Source organism: Chanodichthys erythropterus, chromosome 9, assembly GCF_024489055.1.
Source record: "Chanodichthys erythropterus isolate Z2021 chromosome 9, ASM2448905v1, whole genome shotgun sequence".
Classification (NCBI taxonomy): Eukaryota; Metazoa; Chordata; class Actinopteri; order Cypriniformes; family Xenocyprididae; genus Chanodichthys; species Chanodichthys erythropterus.
The window spans coordinates 16954036-16974284 of NC_090229.1; the positions used below are offsets into that span (position 1 = coordinate 16954036).

The 20249-nt window shown below is 35.9% G+C and overlaps 1 protein-coding gene across 2 annotated transcripts in view; it reads left to right on the plus strand.

Moving 5' to 3' along the window:
* Positions 1–20224, plus strand: part of sema3gb (sema domain, immunoglobulin domain (Ig), short basic domain, secreted, (semaphorin) 3Gb) — a 42620-nt gene extending 22396 nt beyond the window's left edge. Inside the window, exons 3-18 of one of the 2 annotated variants that reach the window (XM_067394807.1) lie at positions 11320–11480; positions 11652–11714; positions 11811–11930; positions 12404–12497; positions 14082–14201; positions 14304–14449; positions 14593–14707; positions 14797–14866; positions 15140–15284; positions 15381–15603; positions 15903–15991; positions 16122–16163; positions 16890–17047; positions 17307–17374; positions 17465–17589; positions 19088–20224. In XM_067394807.1, coding sequence (XP_067250908.1) covers positions 11320–11480; positions 11652–11714; positions 11811–11930; positions 12404–12497; positions 14082–14201; positions 14304–14449; positions 14593–14707; positions 14797–14866; positions 15140–15284; positions 15381–15603; positions 15903–15991; positions 16122–16163; positions 16890–17047; positions 17307–17374; positions 17465–17589; positions 19088–19510 — 2162 coding nt within the window. In that variant the 3' untranslated portion in view covers positions 19511–20224. Of the gene's footprint in view, positions 1–11319; positions 11481–11651; positions 11715–11810; positions 11931–12403; positions 12498–14081; positions 14202–14303; positions 14450–14592; positions 14708–14796; positions 14867–15139; positions 15285–15380; positions 15604–15902; positions 15992–16121; positions 16164–16889; positions 17048–17306; positions 17375–17461; positions 17590–19087 lie in introns of both variants that reach the window. The other variant, XM_067394806.1, reaches the window with a different exon arrangement.
* The last annotated feature ends 25 nt before the right edge of the window (positions 20225–20249 follow it).

Genomic DNA, 20249 nt, shown 5'->3' on the forward strand with positions numbered 1-20249 from the left:
ATGTTCTGTTCTAATGATGACTGATAGAAAAAACCTGGCCTTCAGACATTCCAAGAGATGACAATCCATTATCAATTAAGAGCCTTATGAACTGAATAGGAAATTAACATTTTCAGTATAAGAAAATGTTAATTAAAGTTAGTTTGACTTCCTAAGGCACTTTGAAGTAGAAAATTCTGTCAAACTGATAAGGTTCCAAATGCTTAATATAAAAAACATACATGTAAACAAGTAGTTGTCAACTATAGGCTATTATTTTATTGCAGTAATGTTATCGAACAACTTGGCATGTGTGGATAAGATACCACAAAAGACCGATTTGACAAATAAATAAATGTCATGAGGGTGCCTGCCCTGGGACCCCGCTAAAATGGTTCACACTTCCACCCAAAATGTTCAAACCAAAACTACGCCCTTGACTAAAATATTGTTCTCTTTTCAACCAAAATATTTCACCAAAGAGGTTTGTTAGGTTGTAAATTTATGAACAATTATTAAAAAAAAAAGATTTTTTTTTAAGAAAAAAAAACAAACAAATGATTATAGGTTTATTTTAATTGCATATGTGGTTGGAAACCTTAACAGTCAGCACAACTTTTGTTTCTTCTACTATTTTTCAGTGTTTTAAAGGTTTTGTATACCCAGCTATGAGTTATGGTTTATGTTAGTCTTTGAAATCTAGTATGTGGGAGTGTCTGAGTGTGTTAGTGTGAATGTCTGTGCACCCGAGTGTTTGCGAAGGTGATTATGACCCTGGGTTGACTGGGGTTATTATGTGCGTAGGTGACAGTGGGATAGATCCCTGTTCTGAGAAACAGGATTGGCTTGTGGCGTTTGAGGTTTATTATTAGCTTGTGTAGTTGCTGTGTTTACCTCGGCCAAAGCACAGGGAAGCCCCCCAAAGCATGGCAGGGCTCACTGCCAGCAACCTGCTCCAAAATGCCACAGAGACAACAGGAATGTTTGGGGCTTTAGCCGGTGTCATCCAGCCCGAATCCATCTTCACCCCACAGCAGGGCCACTGGCTTTATCAGAGTCCGGTATGAAGTTTGAGTTATGGTCAGGGTTGGGTTTTAAAGATTTTGGACTCCCATTCAGGGGATCTGAATCTAAATAATTCTGCTTTATGCTCTTGAAATCATTGTTTATTTGTCCATTTATCCACTGCTTCTCAAGACCAAGATGAGTGACTTGAGTGCTTTAAGAGAGCAACACTCAAATTCTCTGAGTTCTTTCTGGAACCAGGCCACTTTCCCAGAGTCCCACTTAAAAACTGACAGCAATGCCTGCTTATAAATGTGGGAAAAATGTTTTTGGAAAGGGTATATGGTTAAATTAATTCTATAAACCTGAATTATGAGTTAGAAGATCAGAAACACAGCGCTATGGGAGATGATTTCTCTTCTCTAGTCTGTCTGATGTGACTTTTCTTCCGGATGTCAATGGGAATGAGATCCACTTTCAGAATTACACAGAAATTTTCACAGCCATTCCTGAAGTTCTGCAGATCGGATGGCCCTTGAGTGTTTTTGTATTTAATATTTTTGCTAATTGATTTTGCTTGTGCTACATTTAACACATTTTGGGTGAATCCATTCTACAGATTTAAAGAATCAAACCCGACACATAAAATGAGAGGGGGGAAAAGCCAGCAGATTTCAACTGGGCCTAGATTTTATTGTTGAAAAATGCTAAATAAACAAATATGGGTAGGCAATAAGACAAATCTTTTATTACGATATGAGTAAATTTTTTTTTTTTCACGATAACAATGTCACAATATAGTTATTTTTTGCCTTAATTAAGGTATTTATGATATCAAAATTTTTGATTTCATTTAAATTTCATAATTCTTGTCACCAATTTCAGTATCACAAATAATAATAATAATAATAATAATAATAATATTTTTTTTACTAGCCTAAGTAAAAAACAACTCTAAAGCTTACTAAAGACAAGTAAACAGACAATATTAAAATAAGAACAAAGAAACTAATCAAAAACACAGAGGGAAATAGTTAATAATATACTATATAACTAGGCTACATAAATTATATAAAGTAATCAAATGTATAAAAACACTGCACAGTCTTCAATGTGCAAAATTAAATATACATTCATTCTTGTTAAAGGAACACTCCACTTTTTTTGAAAATAAGCTGATTTTCCAACTCCCCTAGAGTTAAAAAGTTGAGTTTTACCGTTTTCAAATCCATTCAGCCGATCTCCGGTTCTGGCGGTACCACTTTTAGCATAACTTAGCATAGTTCATTGAATCTGATTAGACCGTTAGCATCGCGCTTAAAAATGACCAAAGAGTTTTGATATTTTTCCTATTTAAAACTTGACTCTTCTGTAGTTAAATCGTGTACTAAGACCGACGGAAAATAAAAAGTTGCGATTTTCTAGGCTGATATGGCTAGGAACTATACTCTCATTCAGGCGTAATAATCAAGGAACTTTGCTGCCGTTCCATGGCTGCAGCAGTGCAATGATATTACGCAGCGCCCGTGAGCCCCTGCTTGCACAGGGAACGTGCCTTGCAACCATGGAGACGTTTGTGAGAGACGCTGCGTAATATCATTGCGCCTGCTGCAGCCATGATACGGCAGCAAAGTTCCTTGATTATTACGCCTGAATGAGAGTATAGTTCCTAGCCATATCAGCCTAGAAAATCGCAACTTTTCATTTTCTGTCGGTCTTAGTACACAATTTAACTACAGAAGAGTCAAGTTTTAAATAGGAAAAATATCAAAACTCTTTGGTCATTTTTAAGCGCGATGCTAACGGTCTAATCAGATTCAATGAACTATGCTAAGCTATGCTAAAAGTGGTACCGCCAGAACTGGAGATCGGCTGAATGGATTCGAAAACGGTAAAACTCAACTTTTTAACTCTAGGGGAGTTGGAAAATGAGCCTATTTTCAAAAAAAGTGGAGTGTTCCTTTAAAGTTACTAAAGTGATTCAGTCAAGAGCAGTGAGAGATTTTCTCTTTTGTAGATTGATTAACATTAACGACACAGAAGACTGCACTTATATTAGGCTGCTGTCACTTTAAAACCGAATGCACAGATCCAATATACTGATTCACATGCGTTTACAGACATAAATGACTGTGTTTACGAGGATACTTTTGACGCACAAGGATGTGTATTTAAATGTTCAAGCCCAATTAGGCGGCAAAAAGAACTCCGTTCAAGACTCGCATGCTCTATGAGCACTGGCTTCATGTGTGCAGCACACAGAAACCATTGTATAGAAACAGCGTTCACATATTGTAAGGAGTTCTCTTTCACTATTGCACTTCAGTGGCTTAAAATATAAAGGTTCTTTATTGGCATCCTTTGGTTCCATCATGAATAACTTTTAACATCAATGGAACCTTTCCATTGCACAAAAGTGGTTCATCTATGGCATTGCTGCGAAAACCCCCTTTCGGAACCTTTATTTTTAAGAGAGTGTAGTAAAAAATTAGTTTGAAAACAGAAGCTGATGTTACTGTATCTCCTATTTATAGGTTCTCTTAGTCAGGCTTTGAGGTGTTGATAGCAATAAGGATGAAGGCATTATTGTTCATGTCAAAAAAGGGTGACTTCTTATAAAGGGCACCTTGTGCAATAAAGAGTGTATTTCTTGAACACATCTGTCTAATTTGTATTGCTACAACTGCTTAAATTCAAGCTAATCTTTGTCGATGGAGTTAAAGTCTTGCAAATTAATACAAATGGGTTTTTCTTTCATATATGACCTTCCAAGTTTCTTGTGCAAAGTGTTTGTTGGCAGATGCATTTATAATGAGGTAATGTAGAGTTTTGCATTTCATCTACAATCAACATTTCCTTCCCTGGAGAAACTTGTAAGAATTCTTCACCAATGAGACACTTTAGTTTGACGTCCTTTCCTGTGAAAAATGCTCTGGGTTTTTTCTTCCATGCTGGCCTTGAGCTTGCCTCCCATGTCCAAGTAATGATCTTGGCCTTTAAAAAAAAAATCCAGGGCAGAGTGGCACAGAGGAACCGATTTAACAACATTATTAAAAGCCAGATCTGTGAGGATTCTCATGATACTCTTTACCCTTCTTTTCCAGTCGTCTGGCATTCAGCCTGCAGAGTTTTTTGGCTTGCAGCCACATTAAATGCAAAATAATGTTTGAAAACTTGTGTTGGATGATGGGCTAGCATTAAAGGGATAGCTCACCCAAAAATTTAAATTCTGTCATCATTTACTCACCCTCAATTTGTTTCTTTCTTCTGTTGAACACAAAAGAAGATATTTTAAAGAATATGGGGGCCATCAACTTAATACAAGTTTGGAACAACTTGAGTGCAAGTAAATGATGATAGAACTATCCCTTTAAGGAGACACTGTCCACTCACATAAAAACTGTGTTTTAGAAATTGTTAGCTTAGTGTTGCAGTTTTGTTGAGTGCAGTGATCAGATGCTTCATTTTTTAAATCTGTATTTGATAGAATCATGTGAAAGTGACACAGTGGGACAAACATATTCATAGTTCTTTGCAGTGGGAAAAAAAAGTCTAGGGACTAGTTTATAAAAATAGCTTATGGTTGTGACAGGCTATGTCAGTACTTAGCCAGGCCTATACGTGCTCACCCAAGATATATGGATGCCTGCGAACAATAATGTGATCTGATCCCTCTCACTTGTTATATGTCAGATTAAAATAGAGCTATGCAAAGAAATATGTTCAGTGCAGCATAACGGGTAAGCTTTCTTACTGTTTAAATAAAGGGCAACGGTGCAGCTTGATCCAGAAAGAGTGAAGTTCTGAATCCATCATTGCACCATTGAGCATAACTTAAAGGAATAGTTCTCAAAAAAGAAAGTTCTGTCATCATTTACTCACTATTATGTCAAGAGGAGATATTTTGAACAATGTGTCAGAACTATGGAATTCAATGATTTTATGGACCAAAAAAAAGGAACTTATATCAAAATATCCTTTCATACATAGTGAACTATCCCTTTAACTTGTACAGAACCTAGAAAATACCTTTAACCAGGTGGCTACAAGTGCACCAGAAGTCATTTTTGACTAGATGAGCTTTATAAATGACTAGAAATGTAATTAAAACATATTTCCCAATGGAAACCTTGTGCATTTAGGTCATGACCTAAATATTTTGATTTCCTAAAAAAGTCTTTGGCCATATGGTGATAAAATCAGTGAGGTAGAGCAGCAGCAGCTTTTGGAAAGAAGCTGTCAGGGCCGATTCGCAGCAAGAGTTTAGACGAGGCTCAAACTAGAGACGTCCAAAAGAAATATACAGACGTGGATAGTTCGCTATACTTTTTATACAGTCTGTGTCTATTTTCTGAGCAGACTGAACTGAACTGCTGACGCAGCCCCTAACATTTCAGTCTCTTTCAGACTTACTTTTTTAATGAGATGTCCTTTTTCACGGAGGCAGTAAATGCTGTCCACCTGCCTCCGGCGATTGAGCTGCAATTACTGTTTTAGATGTCTCTGTGAAATCATGACACTCCTTTTAGACATTATAATCTTAGTTTTGCTACAACTTACACAAGAGTTTTTATATGTGTGTCTCCTTAGGGATATATCCAGTTTTCCACTGCACATTAATTGAGGGGTCTGGCGTCTTATTCCTCCCCACAGCATTGCATAATGTTTTTTCTTACAGGCAACAGAGGGACTGTTAATAATCGGACAGTTTTCCCTAACCCATTGTTCAGCATGTTCCACAGTTATCGGCTTGTCTTTGTGTATTAGGCCAGAGATTGTTACAACCACAGAGTCTCTCTGCAAATCTGTCTTGAGAACTCTCAAGTGCTCCACTTCTTTATCTCTGGGACCCTAATGAGTCCTAATCACCCACTAAATTAAACAAACCTCTTAAACATATATTGAGATAATCAGATTTGTGAAAATACTATGTGCTATTCAGTATTTCCAGACATAGTTGAGGCATAAAGACTAGAATAGCACACAGTGATGCCATCTGTGTAGTTTGTTGTACCTTTTAGGAGATATTTTCAATTTTAACCTCTTTGAAACAAACACATTCGTGACTGTTCCTATGACTCCAACCCACGAAACAGATGAGACACTGTTGTTTCTCTCCAGTGGCAATGTTAGAATTGTTCTGACGTATGTCCATGTGCAAAAGATTATAAATTCATATAATTAATTGAAAAAATATGCCATATTTTTTCATCAAACACATTGTAAAAACTAACTGACTGTCTGCTGTTGGCATCATCACTGTAGTTAGATTTGGCAAACATAAAATGTTTGCAGTTGGGACATTGTGAGTGGAAAATCTGACTTCTTTTGTCCTCCTTAAATGACGCCATTGTAAATGTTATTAAACTTGATTTTGACTCATGGCACAAGCTGGCAAACGCACATACACACTCTTAAAATAAGAGTCACAACTACCAGCCAGCTGGAAAACATACTAGAGGCAGAACTCCTCAAACATACACATACAAAGATACATGTGTCATTACAAAGATACAAAGATACTCATTGTTTTACAATCCTGTGCCATTAAAGGTGCAATGTGTACATTTTAGGAGGATCTATGTATTCATGTTTTCAGTGGTGTATAAAGACTTTACATAATGAACAGTTATGTTTTTATTACCTTAGAATGAGCCATTTGTATCTAAGTTGTGAGAAGTCGTTGTTAAGTCGTTGTGTTGCGCCGGCATGTTTCTACAGTAGCCCTAAACGGACAAACTGCTCTACAGAGTGCGTTTGCTTGACTGGCTACTTTCTACTGTCTCAGACGACGGCATCTTTGTCCTGTGTTGGCCACTGTACATTTTCTATATTGCAATTTGCAACCTCACTGTTAGATGCTGCTAAAATTTACACACTGGACCTTTAAGGTTTCGTTGTGTTTAGTCATTAATGCTTCTTTTAAGGGACTCGGTGCTGTCTGAATTTTCCTATTTTCCATTCCCTGCATCATGTCACTGCTTCGTTCAGATCTCTGCCACAACTCCTGTGCTATGTCCTTTAATTCTTAACCCTCTACCGCATAGTGTTGCCATATGGCAACATACTCTTTGTATTCATTTCCTTGCCACCGTCTCTTTAAGAGAGCATTCTAGTTTTTTTGTTGGTAAGAGAAGACCTTAGTTTAGCCAATGATGTGCTTTTGGTTAAGTCACATCACATGCAATTTTTTTCTGTGACGCGATATCTGACAGACTGCTGTCTCTTGTCGGTAGTTGCTGAAAGCAAACTAAAACGTCAGTAACAAACAAGGACCCGCCCATGTCACATTCACAAAAAAAATGCTAACATCATCTCAGGTAAGGTATGATGATGTATTCACCACTTTTTATGAAATTAGTTTTTGGTAAATCGAGAAAATGTCTGTGTTGCCATATGGCAACACTGCACAATAATGGAATGCCATTATTATAATAGGTTAGCTAGCTAGCAAAAGTTAGCTGCAGTCTGTTAAGCTGTAACAATAACAATATTAATGCTAGTGATATAATGTTGATTAGTCGTATGTTAAGGACTGCCATGGCATTTGTATTATGGATTAAATCATATCAGAGACCTGCCACCAAAGCCAGAACTACTGGCCCAGACCAACCACTGGCCTACCATAGTGTCTCAAAAAGGCAGGTGCAAGTGGATGTAAGTGTATTGTTAGGATGAAGAGCACCAAATGTGATGTGTACATGTGTCTCACCTCTGAAAAAAAATGCTTTTTGAAGTTTTGTACAGAAAAAAAGGTGAAGTCTCAAGGATTATGGGGGGTTCATGTTCATAACCTTCCTCTCATAAGATTGCGTAATGTTGAATTTTCATGAACTGCAATGTTTTTCGTTTTATGTCAGTGTTTTATGATACATGATGAACAGTATTAGATTTGTTTTTAACTGTCTACATTTGCAATTTAAATAATATTCATGAAAAATGTAATGAAATTTAAAGAATATAAAGCATTATTCTGCAAAAGAGAATGGAAAAGCACAAGATGTTGGAAAATAAGTATAAGGAATTGTTTAATTCATAATTAATAATTACTGCTAAAGCTTATAATAGCACCAATTTATTCAATACAAACAACATTTCTGAGGAAAAATATAAACTATATACACTTACACTTATTCTAAGTTATTTCCACTATTGTAAGTTGTTGCCATATGGCAACATATCATAAAGTACCTTAAAATATTTTTTTTTTTTTCGAATTTTTTTTTACAGCACTTTAAGTTAAGCCACTCTAAGAAAATAAAGAGTCAAATTTTTTATCAAAGTAATTTATATATTATATTTTATTTTATCAATTAAATTCTACAATAAAACAACAATAAAAATATCAAATATATTTTATTATTATTATATATTTGATATTTATTTATTGTTTTTATACAAAATATTTATAAAATATTTGGTATATTATAACATTTTATTTTATGAATTAAATTATACAAAAAATTATATTTTATTATAAATACAATAAATACATTAGTATTATACATGTATTTAATATTTATATTTGTTTTTATAATAATAATAATGATAATAATGTATTGTAATAAATCAGTAATAATAATAATGCATATGTTTATTTTTAATATAATAATAATAATAATAATGTATTTGAGATTTAATACAAATAATTTATCTTTTATTTTAAAACTATATTATTTCTAAGTTGTTGTTTTTTTTGTTTTTTTTTAAGAAAAATCAAACATTGTGTCAATCATTTTGTGTCAATTACTTTTTGAATGACATCACTTCCTCACTCAAGGGATATCACTTTCCTTCTTTCTGGTGTGAAGCTTTAGAACCTTTAACAGTGGTAAAGGTCAAGGTTTGACCTGACGTTCGCAGGCTGTCAGGTGCCTTCTTACTGAATAAAGCGAGCTGCACTCCCTTGCCAAAAGATAGTGGATTTTGTGGATGAAGCCTGCTGGACTGGGATGAGAGAGCGCGCTGAGAATAGATCCGTGGCCCCAGTGCACAGCAAGCGGTCTGGAATCCCAGCCTGTCCCTGTGGATCGGGCCAGGGAGATTCTGTGCATGACTGGAGGATCACCCACACAGCTGCCAGAACCACACATACACACACACCAGCACACTTCGCCACCTAGTTAGAGCCCTAAGGAGAACACCTAATATGTGGCATCTCACCTGTTTTCATGTGATCTCATGTACAGTACATGTGTTCACATTTACTGTCCGAATGACTAAATGTTATTTAGGCCGGACATTCAGTCAGACCATTGTTTCCTTTCAAAAATGTATACAAGAGGTTAATCGGTGTCTTTATTTAATACATTATCTAAAACTCTTTCCACGTACTTCGCTGTGACCTTCCTGTCACCGGCCCCGTTCTATTTCTGTTTATCCAACGTGTAACGCCGGACAGGCGTTTGGACAAGAGCACAGTAATACCTCTGAGATCAAAGTGGTGTGTGGCATGACGCTAACATGGAGTAATTTATAGATTCGGTCTGTGTCAGTTGCGTCGTTCCACTCTGCTAAACTCACGCACTTACTCTCGTACTCTCAGAGGGCACTGATGTCAGCACGTCCTCATAACCTCAGATTTATGTTTAAAGTCAACTAGCTGCTTCTCATATCTTGGCCCAACCTTCACTCTGTTATTGTATGATGTATGTAATTATGTTTTTGGCATTTAAAGCTTTCTGAACATGGATGAAAACACTAAATATTTGGTGTAAACGCATTGCTTTAATTGGTGGTGTCTTTGGGGAAATCACTGGCTGAATGTGATAGAGACGGGGAACAGACACTTGGTACACTGGAGCACGGCGAGCTCAGACAGCTGAAGCCGTCTCTCATCTCTGCACCTGCTCTGTTCTCCCTTGTGTCCTCCCTCAGAGAGGAAGAAAAAGAGAGAGATGGAAACTACCAGCACCTGCTGTGTGAAGAATATGACAGAACAAGAAGCCTGAGTTAAAAAAAAAAAAAAAATGTAATTAAAAAATTAAATAAAAATAAAATTAATTAAAAAGGCATTATTAGAAATAGTATTAGAATTTTTTTTTTTTTAGTTTTTAATGTTTTTAAAAGAAGTCTCTTCTGCTCACCAAGGCTGCATTTATTTGATCCAAAAATACAGCAAAAACAGTAATATTATGAAATATTTTTACAATTTAAAATTTTCTATTTCAATATACAGTACAGTCCAAAAGTTTGGAACCACTAAGATTTTTAATGTTTTTAAAAGAAGTTTCGTCTGCTCACCAAGGCTACATTTATTTAATTAAAAATACAGTAAAAAACAGTAATATTGTGAAATATTATTACAATTTAAAATAACTGTTTTCTATTTGAATATATTTGACAAAGTAATTTATTCCTGTGATGCAAAGCTGAATTTTCAGCATCGTTACTCCAGTCTTCAGTGTCACATGATCCTTCAGAAATCATTCTTATGCTGATTTGCTGCTCAAGAAACATTTATGATTATTTTCAATGTTGAAAACAGTTGTGTCCTTTTTTTTTTTCAGGATTCCTTGATGAATAGAAAGTTCAAAAGAACAGCATTTATCTGAAATACAAAGCTTCTGTAGCATTATACACTACCGTTCAAAAGTTTGGGGTCAGTAAGAATTTTTATTTTTTTGAAAAGAAATTAAAGAAATGAATACTTTTATTCAACAAGGATGCATTAAATCAATCAAAAGTGGCAGTAAAGACATTTATAATGTTACAAAAGATTAGATTTCAGATAAACACTGTTCTTTTGAACTTTCTATTCATCAAATAATCCTGAAAAAAAATATTGTACACAAATATTTTGAATAATTGTACACATTAAATGTTTGTGAAATATATTAAAATAGAAAACAGTTATTTTAAATTGTAATAATATTTCACAATATTACTGTTTTTACTGTATTTTTTTATTAAATAAATGTAGCCTTGGTGAGCAGACGAAACGTCTTTTAAAACATTAAAAATCTTAGTGGTTCCAAACTTTTGGACTGTACTGTATTTTCTATTCGAATATACAATGCAGTTTATTCACTCCACTCTTTTAGTGTCACATGATCCTTCAGAAATGTTCTAATATGCTGATAAACATTTATTATTATTATTATTATTATTATCAATGTTGAAAACAGTTGTGTACAATTGTCCTAGTCTCTGACCTCAAGAAGGGTCAGGACTAAAAGATCTTTAGGAGAAGGGAGTGAAACCTCTAAACACACAATATGAAGGTTGGATAATTTGGAAGAATCAAAGAATTAATTAAAGCATCCATACTACCACTGGTACTTGTAGAGGAGATATTTTTGAAGTAAACTGTTTTGGCTTTTCTCTTTCTTTTAGAGTTACTGGAGACAAAAACCATACGGCCATTCAGTTTCTCCTTCAACACCAGTGACTACCGAATTCTGCACATGGACCAAGACCAAGGCCGGCTCTACCTGGGCAGCCGTGAATATCTGGTCTCTCTAGACATGCAAAATGTCAATAAAGAACCCCTTATTGTAAGACACTATAGAATTATTGTATTATGGAATAATTTTCTCTTATTGTAAGAAAGAAATACTAAGTTGAGTTAATTTACTGTAGTTGAACCTTAACGCTTCCAATTATGTGGTAGTTTCATGGTACTTTTTTTAGTGAAGTATTTTTATTAAAAAAGTTTGTGTTTTCAGATTCACTGGCCAGCAACAGCACAAAGAAAAGGGGAATGTAAATTAACCGGCAAAGGTGGACAGGTACTGGCTGTTTTGAATTAGTATTGAATCATTTTGACAAAGAAATACATTCTTTGCTAAAACGGCTTGTTTTTTTTCTTATTTGTGTGTTCTCAGGGAGAGTGTGCTAACTTTGTGCGTCTGATTGAGCCGTGGAACAGGACTCACCTGTACACCTGCGGCACAGGAGCTTATAAACCCATCTGCACCTTCATCAACAGAGGCTGGAGAGCTGAGGTACATACACACACACACACACACACACACACACACATACACACACACACCATTATATTTACAGTAGGCTACAGCAGTGTTTATTTAGTGAAAGAAATAATGAACAAAATGTTGACAATTTTTTTTTGTATTTCATCAATAGCACTGTGTTGATCATAAATATGATCAATACAATAACAAATTTTTTTTAACCTTTTTAATCATTTTTCAACATGTTTGAGAATATATGGTTTGTGTGTGGCGTTATATAGTTTTACAGACATTTTTCATATTATTATCAAATAATATGTTAGACTAGAATTATTTACCAGTTCAGTCAGAGTTAAAATGAATTAATTTTAAATGGGCTAAAATGAATGAATGTTTCAATTGGCTAAATTTAAAGCACATTTTTTGAAAAACGATGAAAATGAACTCTTCAGTAGAGTCACTGTTATTACTCATATGGTGTGTGTGTGTGTGATTGTGTGTAGGAATATCTCTTCCGGCTTGTTCCTGGGTATGTGGACTCTGGAAAAGGAAAGTCTCCTTATGATCCCCGGCAGGAGAATGCAGCAGCTCTGATCAGTGAGATCTCTCTCTGTCTCTCTCTCCTGCTTTTCCTTCTGTCTCTCAAAACAAAAGCATGTAGTCAATCTCCAAAAAACACAACTGTGATTTTGAATTTTGCTCTAAAATACACTACTGTTCAAAAGAATTCTTTGATTAAATAGAAGGTTCAAAAGAACAGAATTTTTTGAAATAGAAATATTTTGTAAAATTATAAATGTATTTGCTGTGATTGTGATCAATGTGTCCTTGCTAAATACATTTATTTGATTTATTTCTAAAAAATCTTACCAACCCCAAACTTTCGAATAGTTGTGTATTTTATCGGCAAGATATTGCACTTTTGTTAAGTAAAAGTTGTATAATTGTTTAACTCTTTAGCGACCTTATGGACATTTTTGTCTTTTTCAGTTTTGTTTTTTTTGATCATTTTGCCTGTGTTAATGCTAACTGCATAAATTTTGGCTCAGGTGTGTATTTTTATTGAAATTTTACTATTTCACCCCCATTTCCTTTAAATACAAAACTATTTTGCACTAGTAGGTACAAAAAATAGTTCCTCTCAGGGCCTTAAGGACAAAAATGACCCCATTGAAACCCATTAAAATGACATTTTTTTTAATCCAGGGGCCATTTAACTATAAAATGTTACAGTCTCTGTTAATAGGCTTTCATTTTGTTGACAAGGCTTCAAAATAATTTTTTTTACTAAAGTTTGGCCCATAAAGCAAATATTCGCTTTATTTCTGATTTCTGCTTATGCATATTATAGAGCCAATTGGATAAATTATCCAGCTATAATTGTGTGGGTGTGTCGGTATGGATGTCAGGGTGTGGTTTGTATGTGTGTTATAAAAAAATTGTGTTTGTGTGCTTGTAATATTTGAGAGAGAAAAACTCTACTGCAAATCACAAATCTAACCACTGTGTGTACCAATGGAGTTTTGCTGGCATCTTATGGGGAAAATTTGGTACTGCACCCAAACAAAATCTTACTGAAAGCTCATTTTTTGAGATATCATCCTCAAATTTGGAACACAACTTGTTTAGATTTAATGGCTTTGGTTTTCTAGCAGTTTTAGAGTTCAGCATGTTTCATAAAATATATAATTTATATAAAATAATGTTCATAAATAATTTTCATAAACTTAAACCTTTATAACTTTTTTTCGTTTCAATTTTAATATTTTTTTCTTCAACAGTAATCTGCCAAGGGTCTTCTTTAAAAGAGACCAAACCTAAGTCTGTGCTCCCAAGTTTCAAATTTTTATGACACATTTTTATAATACATTTTTGTCCACTATGGGCCTATGTGTAACTTTTTTTTTTTAATTGACACACAAGGGTTAAATCTATAAACACAAAGGTTTTGGCACCTGATATACAAATAGAAATTTACTCCAGAAATATCTATGAAGTTATTATTTTTAAAAGTACTTATCTAGTGAACTTGATTGACTGCAGACATGGAAATGTATTGGCCAAAAAGTGTGGGAACTATTCCGTTAAGCACTTCTACTTGTATACAGTATAAATTTATCCAGTCGTCATCCATCTTAATCTATCTCTCTCTCCACATTACACTCATTCTACTGTCTTCAGATGGGAACCTGTATGCTGGGGTACATGTGGACTTTATGGGTACGGATCCAGCCATCTTCAGAACCTTGGGAGACCGTCCCGCTGTCAGAACTGAGCAGTATGACTCCCGATGGCTGAACGGTACGATATGAGCAAAGGAGTGAAGGGATTAAAATAAAAAGACAGACCGGTGTCAAATATTATCCCTTTATCTCTTTACAAATCTCTTTATCTCTCCATCAGAGCCGGTGTTTATAAAAATCCAGAAGATTCCAGACAGTGCGGAGAAGAATGATGATAAGCTTTACTTCTTCTTTCGGGAGAAGAGTTTAGATGCTTCTGGGGGCAGCGCTCCGAGCGTCCTCGCGAGAGTAGGCCGAGTCTGTCTGGTGAGAAAATCCAGATGCTAGACACAAGTCTACTTAAGCCACACTCTGACTTAATAATCAACTTTCATGCAAATCAGTATTAAATCAAATGAACCCAAGGTTTGTTTAAAGTCTACTCTTTTATCCGTGTGCACTGCCTTCAGAATGATGATGGAGGTCAAAGGTCATTGGTGAATAAGTGGACGACTTTCCTCAAAGCAAGACTGGTCTGTTCTGTGATTGGTGCAGACGGTGTTGAGACTTACTTTGATGAACTCAGTATGTATTCTTCTCTCCTCTGAGATCACAACATGTCCATGATCAGCTCTGTGTTTGTCTCTGATGGCTGATATTTGTTTGTTTTAAAGGGGATGTTTTCATCCAGAGGACCCATGATGAACGGAACCCCATCGTGTATGCTGTGTTCTCCACAGCTGGGTGAGATAATCTCTCATACAAACATCTTAAATACTTACACTTCCATTCAAAGATTTGGGCTCATTAAGACAGTAAAAAATTATTACGGTGTTAAATAAAAATAAAGTAAAAAAAGTAAATAAGCAAGGCATATGCAGGCTTTTATATATGAATTGTAAAAATAAATATTACTAGGAAAAAAAAAGTTATATTCCTTCAAATCAGTGTCTATATTGAATATCTTTTGTTAAATTAGTTATTATGCCAATGCTGTTTCTCTCTTTTCCTCTCCAGCTCTGTGTTTAAAGGCTCTGCTGTGTGTGTGTACTCAATGGCTGACATCAGAAATGTCTTCAATGGACCCTTCTCTCACAAACATGGTCACAACTATCAGTGGACACCCTACACTGGCAAAATCCCCTACCCTCGCCCGGGGACTGTAAGTATTGCTAATGAAAACCAGTTGTATATCTTATTGTTGATTCTTTGTTGTCATCTCATTCTATTTTGCTTTTGCTTTTGCTTTATTGTTTAGTGTCCTGGAGGAACGTTCACCCCTGATCTCCACACCACTAAAGCCTTCTCTGACGAGGCTGTGAACTTTGTGCGTGCCCATCCGCTAATGTATCAACCAATATATCCGATACACAAGCGCCCCCTGGTGGTCAGGACTGGAGTTGATTACCGTTTCACCACCATTGCTGTGGACCTGGTGGATGCTGTGGATGGAAGATATGAGGTGCTCTTCCTGGGCACAGGTTAGACATTTTTGACCATGTCAGATTCTTTCTATATATAGCCGTCGTGGCTTAATGGTTAGAGAGTCAGACTGGTGCCCTTGGGCAAGGTACCTAACCCCCAGACGCTTTTCAGGCGCCACAGCAAAATTCATTACTCACTGCTCTTAATGTGTGTGCACTAACTTGGATGGGACAAATTCCAAGTATGAATTACCATACTTGGCCTTCACATGTCACTTTAACTTTCACTTAATTTGCACAATTATAAAAAGATGGCCAGTCTCATTGCTTTACTTACGATTCTCCTTGAACTTTAGATCGTGGAACAGTCCAAAAGGTGATTGTCTTACCAAAAGACATCAGCACAACAGAAGAGCTCATTTTGGAAGAGGTTGAGGTTTTTAAGGTACAAAAATACAGATTTTTCATTACTTTTTGCTGTTACATAATCTGTTTGGTGGAAATGACTCTAAAAATACCATAATGCATGATTTTATGCATGATGATGCTAATTTATCCTTCTAAATTTTTTTTAGACTCCAGCAGCTGTCAAAACTCTGAAGATTTCTTCTAAAAGGGTAAAAATCACCTAGTTTTAATTATCTTACATGCATAAAACCAGTGTTGTTTTAGTGTTATTAATATACTCTTATAGTTTTTGTTAATATTTTGAATTAGACTTTATATTTTTCTGTTTTCATTTTCATAAGTTTTTGTAAATTAGTTGTTTTTTAATGTCTGTATAGTTTTAATTTATTTAGTTTTAGTTATTTTAGTGAAATGAAATGAAATGAGAAGTGGTGCAACTAGCTGAAATAGGACCCACTTTATATTAAGTGGCCTTAACTACTATGTACTTACATTTAAATTAATCATTTGATACAATGCACTTATTGTGTACATACATGTTTTTACATTGTACTTATATTTTAAAAACACCTGCATGTAATTAAATCTGTAATTAATTTCTGTAATTACATTTATAATTACACTGTTGACCCATCCCTTAACCCTTACCCCTACCCTTAAACCTACCCATACCACCAAAGCTTCCCCTAATCTTACCCGTACCCCACCTCAATGGCTGCAAATGTGTTTTGCAATTCAATATGAACCCAATAAGTATATTGTACTTATTTTTTTATGTAAGTACATAGTAGTTAAGGCCACTTAATATAAAGTGGGACCCTTTAATAAGCTTTTTTGATATTTGATGTTCGAAATGTAACACCTACAAATCAGTACCTGATCTGGAAAAAAAAAATCTGTGCTGTTTGTTAAATGTTTTCTCTTTCTTTTTACAGCAACAGTTGTACGTGTCCTCAGAAAGGGGTCTTACCCAGGTGTCCCTGCACAGATGTGCCGTTTATGGCAAGGCTTGTTCAGACTGCTGCCTGGCCAGAGACCCTTACTGTGCCTGGGATGGAGAACACTGCTCTGCTTTCACCCCGGCTACCAAGAGGTCAGAGCACATTCATTTACCCCGACAGGTGGTCCATGATCCTAACTGTGTGCAAATGGCTATCTAGACATCATTAAGAGCCCATTTTTATACTGATCACACTGTCAATTAATGTATGGCAACCTTTGGATATTGGTCTTCAACAGAGCTACTGAACCAATACAATTACCAATACAGTAATTGTAACCAATAGAGTTTATTTCACAGTGACAATAGTCCATAAGCTTTTAACCACAACCATCTGTGAATGAATCCTTAGGAGAAGCAGAAGGCAAGATATCAAACACGGAGATCCCTTAAGGCAGTGCAGAGGATTCAACGCTAAAGGTTTGTAAACAGCCTTTTATATGATACTGAATAACAACACTAGAGATCTTCAGAAACTTGAATGTGGCCCTTCTCTGATGCTCTCAGTAGAGAAGCGTCTGAGGGAGACGGTGCAGTTTGGGGTTGAGGGGAGCAGCACTTTCCTGGAGTGCCAGCCGCGGTCCCCACAGGCCACTGTCAAATGGCTCTACCAGAAGGATGGCAAGCGAAAAGCAGTAAGACTTTCATGTTACCATTATCACTTTTTAAAGTGATAGTTCACCTGAAAATGCTAATTCTGCCATTATTTACTCACACTATACAAAAATTCTGTATAATTTATGGAAAAAAGCTGTACTTTCCAGAACAGTACCATAAAAATGTGGCAGCAACATTTTAGGTTTTATGGATATAACTTGAATTTACAGTAGGCCTACCAAAAAACAAAACAAAAAAAAACATATTTTATTAACCGATGTAATGTTAAAGGTGCCATACAAATGGAAAATTGAATTTACCTCGGCATAGTTGAATAACAAGAGTCCAGTACATGGAAATGACATACAGTATTTACATACTACTTATGTAAATCTCATTTGTTTAAAAGACCTCCGAAGTACAGGCGAATCTCAACATAACGCCGACTGCTACGTAACAGTCGGGATCATTAATATGTACGCCCACAATATTTGCATATGCCAGCTCATGTTCAAGGCATTAGACAAGGGCAGGCAGTAACGTCTAGAGCAGCACAGCTGAATCACATCTGTGTGAACTTTGTTTATGCTGTTTAAGGCAGTTGCGAGCTTGTGGGCAGGGAGCACAAAGATTTAAAGGGGCAGCAGCCTGAATCTGCGCATTTTTAATTATGCCCCAAAATAGGCAGTTAAAAAAATTAATTTAAAAAACTCTATGGGGTATTTTGAACTGAAACTTCACAGACACATTCAGGGGACACCTTAGACTTATATTACATCTTGTGAAAATGTGTTCTATGGCACCTTTAAGGCAGTTGCGAGCTCGGGGGCAGGGAGCACAAAGATTTAAAAGGGCTGCAGCCTGAAGCGGTGCATTTTTAATTATGCCCCAAAATAGGCAGTTAAAAAATTAATTTAAAAAAATCTATGGGGTATTTTGAGCTGAAACTTCAGACACATTCAGGGGACACCTTAGACTTTAGACATATTACATCTTGTGAAAACGTGTTCTATGGCACCTTTAACATACCAACATAATGAAGTACTCAAATCTGTTTTGTACATTTTATAGTAGACTGACAACCACTGATTTCAATGAAAAACCATCAAATGTGAAGTGTCACACATGGATGACTTAATCTTTTTCACTTCCAAAAACTTACATTGAATTGCATGAAATGTCCCATTAGATTAATTAGTTTTTCACTGTGTAGAGTAAAGGAACTGACCATTAAACATTTTTTTTACTGTTAAAATTACTATAATCTTTTACACTGCACTCATATCATTCCAAACCTGTATGACTTTATTTCTTTTGTAAAACACAAAAGATGTTTTGAAAAAAAATGTTTTTTTTTGTTTTGTTTGTTTTTTGTTTTTTTGTCAATACAATGAAAGTCAATGGGATCCAGTGTTGTTTTGGACCCCACTGACTTTCATTGTTTCAACTGTTTTTGTCCATACATTCTTTCAAATATCTCCTTTGTGTTTCACCTCATTAATTTAGAGGACATAAAAGACTCCTTTTCTCTTTCAGCTCAGTCGAGACAAAGAGGTCTTGAAGACCGGGCATGGCATCCTGCTGAAATCCCTCGCCCAATCGGATGCCGGCCTTTATCACTGCCTGGCAACCGAGAACAACTTCAAACACACCGTGGCACGCATCTCCCTACGGATCCTGGACCGGGAGATTGTGGAGGCGTTGACTGAGTCGGACGTCTCTGTAGAACCAGAGCACCGCCGCCACCATTCCCATTCCCATCACCACCTTCTACCCCCACCCCCTCCCCCTCAGTCCAATCCACCTCCTCTCCAGCTCCACCCGCAGCCTGAAGTGCGTCTCATCAACCAGTACTGCCAGTCCTACAGGCAGCAGATACAGAGCCCACCACACAAAGCCAAACGCAACAACCGCAGGCACACAGGAGAACAGGAAGAGGAGGAGCTACAAGAGAAGTGAATGGAACAGCATCTGAGACCCTTTTGACCATGTCCCATCCATGTGCCACCTCATTATGTACTTCCTCCAGGCAAACTCCTATTCAGTCCCTTTTAATAAAGTGATTTATTAGTTATTCATTTGATTCATTAGATGTATCAGACTGTGTCTGAACTAAATTGATTTCCATTTTGAGGTACAGTTTGATGCACTTAGCTTCCCTAACTAATATAAATCTGGCTGTGATGTGCTCACTTCCATAGGTAGCGTTAGCGTTTTCTAAATAAATTCCTTAAAACGTTCAGCCACACCAGCAAAACTACTGCCATATTATGTAAAATATAAGCTATTCCCTTTTAAGATTCAGTACACAGATGACTGCAGTGTAAATACTATTAGAAACATTCAAAAATATGTTTTTGCTTTGCATTATAGAGGCATCAAAAGGTGTTTGGGGTTGGATTTAAAGAAAACACAGATTCAGTTGGGCGTCTCTAAACACCCAGAATATTAAATACAGCTTTGGAAAAAATGTTCTAGTACATTTGAAGACGCTTGGGAATGCATATCTGCAAAACTATAATTATAGCACAATATATCTTGCCATCATTTTCACCACTGAAGTTTTTACTTGGCATTTGTAGTTTTTTTTTATAGTGTTTTCCATTGGAAAGTCCTTTGAAGAACAGATCCATTTGAATGGAGGACTAGGACTGACAATTAAAAATAAAATGAAATGTGTATATATATATATATATAT